The following is a 16,467-nucleotide window of genomic DNA, read 5'->3' as shown; positions in this document are numbered from 1 at the left end:
TATTGTGTGGGCGTGTCTTTCAAAAGGCCACGCCTTCCTATCCACTCCAACCACAGCGATGCGCTCTTCTAAGTGCTTTTGGCTTTAATACATAAACATTTTTGTATACAAGTTTTTAAGAAAATGTAAGCCAAAAAGGCCAAAAAGCAGTTAGAAAATAATACACTTTGTATTCACATAGTCAGAATGTAAAATATTCTTGCTTGTATGCTTGCCGAACCCGAGGATTGCCCGATATTATTATTTGAAAAATTAAAAAAAATGATCAGGGCTCTCGGGAAGTTGACGAGGTTTCCCTGATACAGGCCCGTAGCCACGGGGGGGGGGGGGGGGGGGGGGGTGCCCCAAGATATCGGTTGAACTTGTTTAGACCCCTCCTCAGGACGTCGATAAATTACATGTATGTACCCACCAAACATCAAACTCTGGCTACGGCCCTGGATACAGGTAAACAAAATTATCATTATTTTTTATTTCAAATCAGTTAAGTGGGACGCACGGAAAAGTAATTTTCTAATAGACCTGTTTTCTAACATCCAAATTATCGACATTCTTTCCTAGGGATCTGTAGTCAGGGGAGCACGGGGGGCACGTGCCCCCCCCCCCCCCCCAAATGTCCAAGATCATGGTTGAACTTTTTAGACCCCTCCCCAGGACGTCGATCAATGTATGTACCCCCCAAACATCAAAATCTGGCTACGACCCTGGATACAGGTAAACGAAATTATCCATATTTTTTATACGCAGAGAAAAGTGATTTTCTAAGAGACCTGTTTTCTAACATTCAAAATTATAAATGATTCTTTCCTAGGGATCTGTAATTAGGCAACCAACACAAAAAAGAGGGAGAGAGAGAGAAGAAAAAGAAGGGAAAGGGAAAGAGGAGAGAAAGGGAAAGAAAAAAAGAGAAAGAAGAAACGAAAAGGGGGCGTGGGAGAAGGAGATCGGGATGTCGAAAGGGCCTTGCCTCCCCTCCCCCCCCCCCCCCCAGCATAAAGAAGAAAAAGGAAAAGAGAAGAAGGAAGGAAATAAAGAGGAAGAAGGAACGGAAAGAAGGGGGATATCAGTTGCAATTTTCCCGCCAACATTTTGTGGATCGGAGGGGGCAACAGGCCCTTCTCCCCCCCCCCCCCCGCCAATAAAAGAGGGGAGAATGGAAAGGGAAAGAGGAGAGCTAAAAGGAATAGTGACCTGCCAGTGTCACAAAAATTAATGAGGTATCAAAATTTGCTCATCTGACCATAATTAAGTGCCCCAAACCGCAAAGCTTTCGTATATACTAACTTTACACACCGGACTTTTGCTTAAAAGGGGAGGGGTGGAGTGAAAAAGGCTCGTACAACAAAAGAAAAGGGTCCACCCGCGTATTGACTTTACACACCGGAATTTTGCTGAAAGAGGGGGGTAAACAACCAGCCTTGCATAGTTATTGTTATTTCAACCGTGGTGTATGTGATAAACTGTTATTATTGACAATTTTCCCGGTTGCCCATGTTCGTTCCAGGCGCACTGGTATTACCTATTCGATCTTTCTTTTTTCGTTTCAACTTTCAATGTTACATTTTTTCATTATCTTTTCATAAGGTGGGCTCGAAAACGATTAACAGCCAATGTGGGCCTCGAGTTTTTTTTGAAAGGTTTAGAAGTGCTGAGTTAGATAATACTTCAATGAGTCATTAAGTACGCCATTGAAACGAATGTTTGCAGGTGAGCCTTTGTGTTATGGTGCTCTCTTAATTTCTAGGACTTATTTAAATCCAAGGGGACTTGGGACAGTGACAATTGTCACTTGGATTTAGAATAAATTCTTTGGTCCTATAGAAATTAAGAGAGTGCCCACCGTGGTGGGGGCTTTGGGAGCTGCCTAAAAGTTCAACGCCCTAAAGAGTAGGAAACTGAAGGGGAAAAGGGGAACTTGAATTAAAAAAGAAGGCCTAGTCTCTGCATGCTCTCAAATCTAAACGTCAATGCTTACAAAATTGAAAAATCTTCTCGGCGCTCATTCACCACGCGCTCTTTTAAGAGTCATTAGAACCCGCCTAATTAAGGGACTTAATCTTTTAAAATAATAAAGTGTCTCTTTACGGAACTGTAGAACATTTTCTGCTTCATGAATTCTCAAATGCACTTTTGAACCACGCTCCCCTCCCCCCCCCCCCCCCCCCCCCCCTCGCGCCCCCCTCCCTTCACACCAACCCGTGTGATACGCAACACCAAAATTGATGTTAATAAAAATAATTGTTTTAGTGCAAATAAAAATAGGCGTCTTGTTGGGGTTGTCAGGTCCGGTCTCCCTCCCTCTTTCCCACTCTCTCGCTATCTGGTAGTCCTGTAGAAATATTTCAGACCTGGAAAAGTTGATAAGTACAAGGTTTTTTGTTGATTTCTGTTCTAGATGGGTACTGAATTAAATTCAGCTTGGTTACCATGCAGCTTGGCAACCTTGGGCAATTTTTTTAATAGCCATATTAGCGTAATCATCTAACTAGCATATATTTTTATGTGCAATATGTAATAATGTTGCTAATCTCAATCCATGAAGCCTGAAAACATGAATAATACTACTTTACTAGGGTTTTCTATGACGAGGAATTCATTTATGACACCAGTTTTCGAATCCAAGTAATTAAATAGCATAATTAGCATATGTGCAATGTATGGACTTCATTGTCATTGTTTATCTATAAAGCCTAAAGATGGTGCAATGCAACATTGTAAATCACTTTTGAAAGACTAATCATTAATTCATGAGAAGATATTCCATGTATAAATATTATGTAGTATAATTAGCCTATAATAAGCATATATGTGCAATATGTAATAATGTTGCTAATCTTAATCCAGGAAGCCTAAAAATATGGATATTGGATAATATGACTTTTCCAGAAATTCTGCCACAAGCTCAAGCTCGAGTTTGTACTCTCAATGGTTCTGGCTTTGATAAACATAGACAGATCAAAGTTTCCACTGTATTCAACATCCCTATGTACGTACCTGTCTCACCACATCATCAATTCCATCATCATCATCTGCTCTAACCATCTCAAGTGTGTTTCCGACAGTCTCTCTAAATCCAATGACTGAAGCCCAAGCATCAATGCGTATGATGACCCCGTCATTTCCTAGACAGTTCATGAGGTTCGACAACATTGCCTTGCGACCAAGATAAGCCCCACTGTTGGACATACAATTTTCTACCCGGTAGAGTCCCAAATAATTTATATTCTACAAATATGCTAATTATGCTTATTAGTACAATAATAACATATTAAGCCAATTGCATTACATAAAAACTGGTGTCACAAATGAATCCCTCGTCGTGGAAAACCCTGGAAAAGTCATATTATCCATGTTTTCAGTATTCCTGGATTAAGATTGGCAACATTATTACATATTGCTCATACAGTGTATATGCTAATAAGGCTAATTATATTACATCTACATGGAATATCTTCTCATGAATTAATGTATAGGCTTTCAAAAGGTGATTTACAATGATACATTGCACAATTTTTAGGCTTTGAACGATGGCAATGAAGTTCATATAATAATTATATGCTAATTAGCTCATCATTACTAAGCATTACTTAAAAATAAGCACTGGTGTCATAAATGAATTCCTCGTCTTGGAAAATCCATGTTTTCAGGCTTCCTGGATTAAGATTAGCAACATCATTCCGTACTGCACATTATATGCTAATTAGATTATTATGCTAATTAGGCTAATTATACTACATGTACAAGGAATATCTTCTCATGAATTAATGATTAGTCTTTCATAAGTGATTTACAATGTTGCATTGCACCATTTTTAGGCTTTATATATATAAACAATGACAAAGAAGCCCAAACATTGTACATATGCTAATTATGTTATTTAAGACAATTGCATTACTTGGAATAAAAAACTGGTGTCATAAATGAATTCCTCGTCATAGAAAAACCTTGAAAAGTCGTATTGTCCATGTTTTCAGGCTTCCTGGATTGAGATTAGCAACATTATTACATATTGCACATATGCTAATTAGATGATTATGCCAATAAGGCTATTAAAAACGTTGCCCAAGGTTGCCAAGCTGGCAACCAAGCTGAATTTACTTCAATACCCAGCTAGAACAGAAATATATATAAAAATTTAAAAAAAACTTGTCCAGATGGTACCGTCTACTCATATAGATATATACTATTAAGTATATATCTCTATGCGTCTACTGGACTATGGTTGGGCCCCTCGCCTATCTTGCTTGCTGCCATCTAGTGACAAATTTATGCACACAATCTGAATGGATTTTAAGTCACGTGATATCGGTTTGGCCAATCAATTTTGATTTTTGGAGCGGGCCGTTCGTCCGTAATTCGAAAATGTGCATTGTGTATATTTTTGGGATATATATCGGCGACCGAATTGAACGTGTGCTTGAATTCCAGCAGAAGTATCCCATGATAATATAACTTTTCTTTGTCTTATAAATCATCTCATAATCATTAATACAATCATGAGTGCCAAGAACATTTACTACTCAGACAAGTACTTCGCCGGAGACTTTGAATATAGGTGAGAAAGTTGAAAAATACGTTTACGCAACTGTTTTACATGTCCTGTGTCGTGCATACATGTAGCCTAGAGCTAGTAGTGTCGGGTGTGTGACAATGACTGTGATTTTTTATCAGACAATAATTGTGTGTGACAGTAGGCCCTAGATTAGATGTGTTTCGGACAGGAATAATTATTAAATAAAACCATTCCTAGATATCATCAGACTATCTTGGAGGAATAATTCTTCTAATTCTGGTAGATCTAGACTAGATCCTCTAGGCCTAGATCTACTGTCTTTGCTTTTTGATGAATTGAGACCGAAATCGAAATAGATCTAGATCTAGGATTTATTCTGGCCTCTGGACCAGCAGTAGCAGAGTAGGGGCGCTGGTCCGAGAATAAGGATCGTCTTCATAAACTAGTGTAGTGACGGAGCGGAATATAACTTACTGGGCCTAAATCTTAACTATAATTACATGAAAGACTATAGGTCTAATAAGGATTTATCCTACCATAGGCTGTATACTATACTGCTTGAAGTCTGTCTCAAGAAGCGCTTGAAGTGTTGCTCGTTGAGTGGAGCTCCACCGTCGCTAGTAGACCGAAGAGACAGAAGAGACGGGCAATCAACAGTGTTTGTCGCGTGCAGTCTCAGGTTCAATCTAACGTTCCCAGTGATAAGCACGCCCGCGGAAACTACCGCGGGTGTCGCCTAATGCGGGACTTACGCGCATATGCCGCCAGAGCCGTAGTGGCTCAGGCTGAATCACTACACTAGGATCGTCTTTGTAAACATGGACTGATGCGTCCTCAAAAATAAGGACCGTCTGCATTTTCGCAAACGTTTCATATTTTTGATCGGCACATTGGCGATGCAAAAACGGATTCTGCAATGGTTTTCTTGATGCATTTTACATTGACTTTGTAATTTGTACAGAGACTTTCACGTCATTATGAGCAATAAATCCTTGGGAAGACGGACAACCCATGAAAGTAGATGGTGAACTAGGGTTATTTTCACCCGGGGAATCCATTTTTGGCATCGCCAGTGCAGCGGGGCCGTTCTGTAACATGAAACCCCCAGAGCGCCGATGAAAAAAACCGTCCTCGAAAATGCAGACAACACAGTTATTTTTGAGGACGCATTTTGTCTGCATTTATGAGGACGATCCTCATTCTTGGACCAGCGCCCCTACTGTGGACTGGGGACTAATTTTAGTAGAATTCAGAACACAATCCCAAACCGACAAATGTAACAACATTATTTATTAGATCTAGGCCAATCATACAAGCACAATACAAATACATTTTGACAGATCATGCAATACATAAACAATACAAGAGGAAAAGGAAGGGAGCAACGTGTGGGCCAGGGCTCACAAAAGTGAAATTCAACACTATTACCCGGAGGCATGTGAGCCCTCACATGTTGCTCCCAAATCAACTTAACATAACATTGACTTACATACAATATTGCACATTGTTTGAAAAAAATACACCTTAACTCCCCCCCTTCCAGAAACTAAAACAAAAATAACAAATGTATTACATCGCATATTCCTACAAAGATGGATATCACTTAGATGTACTACCAAGGAAATTATAATCGGTATGATACAAGCGGCATTATAATGAGGAATTCAAGATAAGGAGTAATGGAGGCTGGTATCTTCAACAGAGTTGAGAAAAATCCTTGAAATCAGACATAGTGTATAAGTTATCAAAGACGCAGGATATAAAGCTTAGAGTATACAATGCCCTAAACAGTATTAACATGTAAGTGTATAAATGATGTAATAATAATAATAATAATAATAAAAACGTTACTTATAAAGCGCTTACCACCGAAGTCTCTAAGCGCTATACACACAAAATAGACTGATATACAATTACATCTTATACAAAACTAAAAATGCAAATAGAAAATTACAATACATACACGTCAAAGTGAACAGAGTTAATTAATCATCAAACGCAATTTTGAATAAATGTGTCTTGAGACTAGTTTTGAATAGGTTAACAGTTTGACAGTTTTTTACATTTAAAGGCAATCTGTTCCAAAGTTCAGGAGAAGCTTTGCGAAAGGAGCGATTACCATAAGAAAGAGTTGACACAGAAGTAGATACAAATGTTGACACAGATGTAAGATACAAGTATAACGATAATAAAATATAATACCTAGCTCAGTGTTTAATATATAGGCCTGAACAAAGCATGACAAAATAATAATCATATTTTATAAAAACAACCGTGCCTTGACATCATAACAACTAACTCCGGGAGCCCTTCCAGTTTATTCCTCAGCACGAGTACATCCTGACTTATGGATCCTGCTGAGTATCGTCGTATAAGTAGAAGTAGAAGCTCCAACACCGGCGCCGGTGTTGGAGCTTCCCGGAGTTACATAACAACTAGCTCCATGCAGGGAGCTCCGATGCCAAAGGCGTCGGAGCTTCAGACTCGGAGTAGATCTACTCAGACTTATCAGAGTCAGAGCCAGATTTTGAAAACTATTCAAATAGCCGTTTGGGTCACATTTTTTTGCAATGTCTTGTAGATCTAGATCTAGACTAGGGTAGCCTTAAGGGCTCTCTGGAAATGTTTTTTATGATATTTATTCCAGAGAGCCTTAAACGGCTCCCATAGGAGCCTGCGGAGAGACATGTAAACAACACCTAAAATGTGTCCCAAATCACGCTTTCCCCGCACCCGACCAATATTGGACAGTGCCCTTGATGAATTTTGTTGGACTGTCCAATATTGGTCGGGTGTGGGAAAGTGTGATTTGGGCCAATTTTAGGTGTTGTTTACATGTCTCTCCGCGAGCCGTTTAAGGCTCTCTGGAATAAATATCATAAAAAACATTTCCTCTTTCCATTGGTGATATCAGCTTTTTCAAAATCTTACAGATTTTTTTACTCGCCTGCGTAGCAAAAAGCGAGACATAGGCGCTGCTTTTCCGGTGGCGGCGGGGTAGCGTCATCATCAAAGTATAATTTTGAAAGTAGACCTACAAGTTCTTATTCAATGAAACTTAGACCAAAGGGTTATCAAGTATCCCCAATCATGTGAGTAGAATTTCAGCTCACAAAGGTCATTCCAGGTCAACAGACTTGGACTATGTTGTGGCATCATCATCGAAAACTTAACCTCGGGTTAAGTTTTTGAATTTTTAATATTATTTTGAAAGTATAAGTTCTTATACAATGAAACTTAGACTAAAGGATTATCAAGTATCCCCAATCATGTGAGTACCGGTAGAATTTCAGGTCACTATGTTAAGGTCAAAGGTCATTTCAGGTAAACAAACTTAGACTATGTTGTGGCATCAACATCAAAACTTAACAAAAGGTTACGATTTTTAATTTTTATCATATTGTGAAAGTGTACATTCCTATTCCATAAAACTTGAACATAGGGGTTATCAAGTATCAACAATCATGTGATTAGTCTTTTAGGTCAGAAGGTCAAGGTCAAATGTAATTTAAGGTCTGCAAACTTAGACTTTGTTGTGCTATCAACATCAAGATTTTGAATTTTTAGCATAATTTCAAAAACGTTTGTTCAAATTTCATGAAACTTGTACAAAAGGGTATCAAGTATCACAAATCATATGACGCAAATTCCAGGTCAAAGATCATTTTAGGTCAGTAGACTTGGATTATGTTTTCACAACTTAATATGAGAATTAATATCCATTTTTATTATTTGTTCATATTCCATTAAAGTTATCAATCTTGGTACAAATTATTGTAATTAATTCTTAGCCAATATTCACTTCAAAATACCGATTATGTTCAGAGGATTTCATTTTTTTTTTGGGGGGGGGGGCCTGCTAATGGGCCACCCTGCCTATAAATAATGTTCCAACCTCAATTTTTCATCATATCGAATTGCGTAATGCTTCGAGACCACCGAGAGCGTTATCCTTGTTTTAGATAGCAAACTTAGTTCACACACAATATTTGGTCACATCACCATACTAGAGTAAGAGGTAGCCTGGCCTAGATCTAGAGATCTAAAAATTTTCAAATTTGACTTTAAATTGACAAGGATTTTTCAGTATATTCTAAAGAGTAAGTGTGTCAAAAAGTTTGTAACTTATTCAAGCAAAAATATTTTCCCAAGAAAAGATATCCATGACATTTTGACATTGCAATAACAAAGGTTCCCATGTCTGCACACTCATACATTTTATATGCAGTTTTGGACTTGTGGATAAAATAACTGAAAATTATGCATTTTTCTATTCTTCATTTTTTTTCTTTTTCATTTTTATGAATACATTACTTGATAGAGACAATAATTGCTTGCCTGTTGCGTCCTTTGTTAAATGTTTGATTAATTTGAATCACTACAGAACTTAACGCGTCTGTACAGAGCAGACATGGGCACTCTAGCCAGTAGCCTCATGCGCTGCAGTGTGCTAATTTGCAAGGCCCATAGCTTATGGACCCTTGGCCATAAGTATTAAAGGGAGTGTAGCTTGGAAAATACTGGTTAACGCCATTTACATCTTCTTTCGGACAACTGCGCGAGTGCGCGTAAACGAATGGACTTGATTAACGGTGCACTATACCATTGATGACGTCACGGTAACATGATACATCATAGCAATGTTAGTTTGGTCACATGATGCTATGTTGATCAATCACTGAACAGGATTTCATTGATCAAAAATATAATACAAAATATATACAAACAAAAATAACTTCATGTCAAAATGTTTTTTTACATACCCTATTCAGATAATAATGAAACTTAATATTTCTATAACATTATAAATTTAAAGTATTATCCAAAAAATCTGTGGAAAAAGTCATAAGCGATGCTTGACTAGGATGGCGGCCTCAAAAGAAAAATCTTAAGGTGAAATTTAAAATGAAAATGTGTTAAAACGATCTTTGTTTAACATGAGTTTGTGAGTGTACGCGCGTATGTGTATAGTGAATGGTTATTTGATAATATTGTCAAACATTCATGTAATGCTTGTAAAGATATTTTCTTAATATTGCATGTCATGTGAACTTCTTAAAATTACTTGCTGTTTGAAATCAATTGTCTGGATCACAAACATTTTTAGTCATTTGAAGCAGTGTTCTAAATTTACTGCAAGAAAATTTCACATTGTTAGATTTCGCACCAAACATCAACTTGATACAAGATGTAAATTTGTTACCATCATCATAATTATCGCTTTATCAATCTTCAATTTTGCATCTCCCTGTGCTTGATCTGAAATGCCATAAATCAATTATCAACATGCCATGTATTATTTCTCTCCCATTGACCATAGGCATGTGATGCTGCCCAAAGACATAGCAAAGCTAGTACCGAATCATCTAATGTCTGAAAAAGAATGGAGGGCGATTGGTGTTCAGCAGAGCCAAGGATGGATAAACTATATGGTCCATTCACCAGGTATGAGTACAAGAAATAACACAATGAGGGATTGAGCTGTCTGTGAAATTGAATGCACATGACAGGCCTTATTGACAGTTGCAAACTTGCAATGCCTAATTTCACTTTCCCAATAGGAAGTCTAAAAAAGAGCTTGGGTGATCAAGCAATAACAATGTACATATTTGGGTTTGAACCACAACCCAGTAATTTTTTCTAAGATATACATGTGCATCCCAAGTCTGAAATCTGGAAATGACCAACCACATGAACAAGTTTTTTTGTAAACAAATCATATTTGCTGACTGCTGTGCAATTTTACTTCAAGGTCATCAAAAATAAATTAATAGTAACATTTTCCTCAAATCTGTTTGATCCATTTCTTTGGTTTGTACATGTACTTCTATAAAAAGCAACATACATGTACAGTACATGTATTTGGCGACTTGGAGATAAGTTTTAAAAGTCAGTATGAAATTTAAATTTGCAGCGTAGTGGTACATATACATTAGCCTTAACACAAACAATAGGTACGTACATATCATAAACCTGGGTACTGTTTTTTAAATTTACATATTTTTCTAGAAATATGTTTGGCTTTAAAGAGAAGGTTGAGTTCTGGGAAGAGGTGACAAATAATTTGTGAGCGTTATCATTGTTATTATGCAAGTGTGGAAGAACATCAGATAACAAATGTTCCCTGAAAAGCATTGCTCTTCAAATGCCTTAATAAATATGACATGTAACAGCATAAAAATAGGGACAGATTTTTACGCCACATGTTCGTGTAGTCCCATATACGTAACTTTACCAAGACTGGGCCAAATTTGTTATCATTTTGATGATTCCAGAACCTTGCAGTACACACCAATACTTATATGCTAGATGATCAACCTTTTCTGATTGATTCCACACCGTTTCTTTCACATGACCAGAACTCAACTTTATCTTTAAGACTTTATGTTCTGTATGCCATTCATGTGTTAGTTGCCAGCCTCCAATGAATATTTGTATACATGGACAAAGTACAATGTAAATATTTATTAATTATGCTTTATAGCTTTGTTTGTTAATCTTCTGAAAATGATTTTTAACATACTACACTCTTGTCTTTGCAATTCTTGAACAGAGCCTCACATCCTTCTCTTCAGGAGACCAATCACAAAACCACTTGGGGATCACAACCAATGACCTGTGAGATTCTGAGAGGAATATCAACCAGTGTTACAATATAGCCATAAGAGCAATGAACTGGAAAACAAACATATTTGTCAGCTGTGAATTCTTCACCCATCAATACTGCTCCATCTTTGGACACAATTCAGATGCAGACTTGGTGAAAAACACAAGGAATGATAATTTGCTCTTTTTTTCAGATGTAATTTGTGTATTCTATTTATGTATCAAATCAATAGATATATTGTGAAATAAGATATCTTATGCTTGGATGAAAACGGGAGGAAATCAAGTGCCTGCAATAAAAGTCCAAACACTTAGTACCTTCATTTCATTTCTCTGGCAATGCTAATGCCTATTCAGTAGTCACTTTGACTTTGTTAAGTTTGATTGAACCCTTGTTTTTTTCCACTTCATAAACTTCTTCATGTACCCTCTCCATTTCTATATTGACATATAACTTGATCTTCGGTAAGCGTCACTAAATTAATATAAAAGTGATTCCGTTCATTTCTCTTTGTACAATTTTGACAAGAAGTACAACAGCATCTCAGGAGTCAGAATGGCGTTGATGTTTGTGGTAAAAATATATGAGTTGAACTTTATGCCCTTCTGGCTGTCAGCAGGAGATATAGCAAAGAAAAATCCTTCCTCCCTTGTTTTGGTTTAAAGAAATCTGGTGTTTTTTACTTTCTAGGACAATTACCCCCTAGACAATCAACCCCCAGGGCAATTACCCCCCCCCCCCCCCCCCTCCCCCTTGGAAAATTATCAATAGGACAAAGGGTGATTTCAAGTTTGATTTCGAAAGCTGGTGTTGGTGTTATGAAAACGTTTGACGATTAACACACGAACAAGTCACATTTTAGAGCATTCAGAGTATTACATAGTGTCTTTATTTTCCTCTCTGTCAATCCTAATAAATTTTATTTCAGCCTTTTCAAATTATTTATGCACTCCGATGGAGGTGGGAGGTTTCCCCACTTCTCTAGTTTTGCCAACGAGTAAAGTATAGAATTTTAATTTCTTAGAAAATTAACAATACCGGTATCTTGAGCACAGATAGGTACAAACATGTTACAGTGTGTCTTCCAAAATGGCACAACAAAGAAATGAAGGTGATGTTTAAATTCTGTAATGTCTTATTATACATGTATGCATCCTCTGTAGTTCCTCTGTTATTTCCCTACCGGTATTCAGATAATCATGTAATTGTCTTTGTTTTTCATAATCTTTTCAAAAATTAGAATTTACTTCAAGTTATGTATATTTTTGTTGATGTTGAAGTAAAAGATGTTTTCTGGAACAATAATTTATTTTGAAAATAAACTTGCCTTCAAGTTATTTACAGTTAAGCACTAAATTATTCAAACCTTTTCCAAGTTTGGCAATTCTTTAAAGGGAAAGTCCACCCCAAAAATATTTTGTTTCGATAGAGGCAGAATAATAAGAAAATCAGGTGAGTGAAAGTTTGAGCAAATTCTGAATGAAAATAAGTTATGAATTATTGAAGTTGTGATCAATCAAATACAAATTGGCAACTCTGTGACTTATTATACGAGCTCTCCTTCATTTGCTTTGTGCATAATATTCCATAAAATCATGTTTTCTTCGTTATTGATGACGGAATATATATTTGTTCCTTGCAGGGGGAGTATAGAAACATATTTGCAATTATTATATTTAGGGTGCATGTATGGTTGAAATTTTTCTTGAGGGAAAATGAAAATTTTAGATTTTTTTAGTACTGAGCAAATGGAAGTTGAGCTCGCATGATACGTCATAGAGTTGCCAATTTGTGTTTGATTGATCACAACTTAAAAAATCCTAACTTCCTTATTTTTAATCGGAATTTGCTCAAACTTTCACTGACTTGTTTCTCTCATTTTTCTACTCCTATTAAAACTAACTTAATTTCAGGGTGGACTTTCCCTTTAATACCGGTAATGTGAAAATAAATTTGTCCTGATTTATATTTCTTGAGAATGTGACATATACAAGTAACATATATACTGTATTTTTCAATTTCATTTACAATTTATTGTCCAATATTGGAAATTTGTTTTGCTCACATTTTACAAACGTACAAAAACTAAAAAGTGGGATAATTGCCTGTGGGGGTTGATATTGTCCCGCGAGTAATTGCCCTGGGGGTGATTGTCCTGATACGAAATCTGACATATGATTGGTAAGAAGGGGGCCCAGGAATTATATTGGGGAAAAAACAATGAGGATGACAATTATTTAATTTACCAAAGTATTGTGGGTGACCTCAGTATGTGCTAGTGCTAATAAGCCCAATATTGTATTGTCCATAGAAAAGTTATGACATTAGGTCCCTACAATCATTCAAATCTGTACTTTAAAGCTAGGTATATGCATTCCAATTTGGTTTCATTAATACTATACATATATTTGCCTTTGAGGAATGCTCATCTCTTTGTTCTTTTGTTTTCCTGTGTAGTGTATTGAGTCTTTGTAGTACATATTTCTTTCGACTTTGTACATATTATGTTGAAGAACTTCTTAGCATCAAAATTAGATGTTTGTGTTAAATTTGTACTTTATTTCCAACGCTTTCATAATTTTCATTGATGAAATATGTTTGATGGCCATTGTATTCCATTCAATGAAATGTCACCTGTGTATAATATTATATTCATTTTTGGTTTTACATGTGGAGTTATCCAGTATAGCATCAATATGAGATCATGGAAAATTATTTTGTTCTTACCACTTGAAAAGAAGAAGAAACAGGTATAACTGAGTTATATGTTTAATTTTGGGTAATTTTTCCCTTTGATACAGTAATGATACATACGGATATGTAACTGTGCATTAATTTGTGGAAATATGATGTATTGATGCATATGCAATTTTGCATGTATTTGGTCAAACTTATCTAGTGATGTATTAAGTATATTTGCCATATTAAATAAACAAACGAACAAAAAATCTGGAGAAAGAAAACTACATTGTAGACCCAGGTAATAAGATGTGAACATTAAAATATGCATTGTACCTGTATCAGGGCCCACACTTCATAAAACTTTACTAAGCTTTACTAAACTAATAGACCGGTTTACTAACATATTCACATTTATGCAGACCTGCCAACCAGTACGATTTAGTCGTATTTAGTACGATTTTTAGAAGCAAATACGACAGTACGATTTTCCTGAATAAAATACGATTTAAAAAAAATATTTAAAAAAACGATTTTTTTTTTTTTTTTTTTTTTTTTTTTTTTTTTTTTTTAATAATTTTTTTGTTGGTATTTTATGTGTGTGTTAGCCATTTTCAATGACAAAATGCCCATTCTGTGCTGTAAAGTATCCTACAAGCATCTCATATCGGCAATTTGGGGATGTTCATTGATTCATCGAACACAACAGTCGTGACGAAATCATGCATATTCAACAAATGATCCATAAAAAAAATTGATCCGCGTAACAGTCCGTGTTTATTTTTAAGAATACAACTTCTGTCAGTAAAATACAACTTTTGGCATTAAAGAATACAGTTTTTGAACTCCAGAGGTTGGCAGGTCTGTTTATGGATGTTTCTTGCCTGGGGACCTAGTGATGAGTTATTCCATTAACACGTTATTAATAAATGAACTACAGTTCTTTGAATCTAGTCAACATACATTACGTGTTGCTATGTCGGGCAAGCTTTCAGATTGTCAAAAACAACCTTTGTTGAAAAAGGTGTGCATTAAATTTGAATACATGTTAGTAAACCGGTCTATTACATAGGGGATAGTAGGCCTACATGCTTGACAACTAGGCTTAATAAGATTTTATGAATTATATAAGCCCAGGGGGGTGTTTCATAAAGATGTTCGTAAGTTATGCACGACTTTACGCACGACTGGAACATGTTCTTCGGTGCTAATCAGATTCTCAATCATTTACATGTAGCACAAGAACTTATCACCAGTCGTGCGTAAAGTCGTGCGTAACTTATGAACAGCTTTATGAAACACCCCCCAGGAAGATAATTTATCCCAGTTCAAACATTGTAAAAGCAAAGAAGCTGTCCATCTCTAATTTGGTGCCTTCAAAGCTGTATATTATCATCTTGTGTCGTCAGCAGCAGCTAGATCATCAGCAGCTAGATGTTGATTTGTATGTGTATATCAAGTCATGAAGAGGGCCATTAAAACCTCATTTATTTTTAATGTCGAAAAAGAATATAGCTTGTGAAGCGTTTTTCTTTCATGTTGATGTATGCAGTTTAATTCGGGCAGTTATAACTTTCATTCCAAGCTATGCACTAATTATATAATTTTATATCATATTTCGTCGTTCGAAATTACATGAGATCCCGCCAAGCGCATTCGCAGTCAATTCGCCGCGCAATTGATTTTTACCGGGAAAGTAATTTTCCCTCAGGTCCGAAGAATGTTATACCCCTTGCCAGTCAATATCTGTTATATTAGATAGCGTGGTTTGAAAATGTAGGGGGGGGTTCATTTTTTTTTTGCCAGATATTTTTCCTTTTTTTTTTCCAAGCATTTTTTGTTAAAAAAAAATGTGGAAAAATAATTTCAAGGGGAAAAAAATTGACCCTCAAATTTGGTGTAATTGGTGACATACAGTCCTCAGAGGGCGACATGCATTGATTAAAAATATATTTATTTCCCCAGCTGGTGAATATAACCATCAAAAGTGACCGGCCAGGAAAATATAACAATTACGATCCTCTCAATTGATATCACGTGACGAGCTCTGGACCAATCACATCTCGGATTCTCGGTATACCCACTAAACTCAATATATTTGGACCATGAAATCTTGTCTTTCCACTTGAAAGTCGACATGATGATGGGAAAAATGGTACAGGGTGTATCAATGAAAACAATGAAATGGGAAAGGTTGAAAATCCAAGGCTCGTTATGATATGTGAAACAAGTTTTTGACCTCTTTGGACCCATTTAGTGTAAGCCTTGGTATATGTGTATGATTACAATTACAGTTGTAATTAGAGTTGTGATTGATCAAAATTGATGAATTGGAAGTCTGTTAACACAATATTTACTTATTTGAGACTTAAACCAAAAGAATTCATGAATTCATAGAAAATTACCTATTTTGCAAAAAAAAATACAATCTCTATCAATGTAAACTTACAATTACAAATTGCACAATATTAGGGATAATAGCAACCTCTCAAACAAGGTCTTGAATTAAATTCACAGGAAAATAATTTTCCTCAAGTTATTACACTTGATCATTCCATTCACGCACAAAACAAAAAATCAAACCAAACAAAATCAGAAACAGCAACCTCTTAATTTGCATACATTTATAAGTTTAACCACAGCATATGAAGGCAAGTTGACAACATCA

General features: G+C 36.1%; 1 protein-coding gene across 1 annotated transcript; it reads left to right on the top strand.

The window, feature by feature from the left end:
* The first annotated feature begins 4,351 nt into the window (after window positions 1-4,351).
* Window positions 4,352-11,758, top strand: LOC578785 (cyclin-dependent kinases regulatory subunit). The gene is made up of 3 exons (XM_030976755.1): window positions 4,352-4,555; window positions 9,834-9,958; window positions 11,067-11,758. Exons 1-3 carry the CDS (start codon window positions 4,497-4,499, stop codon window positions 11,126-11,128), a joined length of 246 nt encoding a protein of 81 aa, XP_030832615.1. The 5' UTR covers window positions 4,352-4,496; the 3' UTR covers window positions 11,129-11,758.
* Window positions 11,759-16,467: the final 4,709 nt, after the last annotated feature.

The sequence above is a fragment of the Strongylocentrotus purpuratus genome, unplaced genomic scaffold, assembly GCF_000002235.5.
Source record: "Strongylocentrotus purpuratus isolate Spur 01 unplaced genomic scaffold, Spur_5.0 spur5_scaffold_9, whole genome shotgun sequence".
NCBI classification, from domain to species: domain Eukaryota; kingdom Metazoa; phylum Echinodermata; class Echinoidea; order Camarodonta; family Strongylocentrotidae; genus Strongylocentrotus; species Strongylocentrotus purpuratus.
The sequence above is the reverse complement of the archived record's forward strand: the minus strand, read 5'-3'. Positions and strand labels throughout refer to the sequence as shown.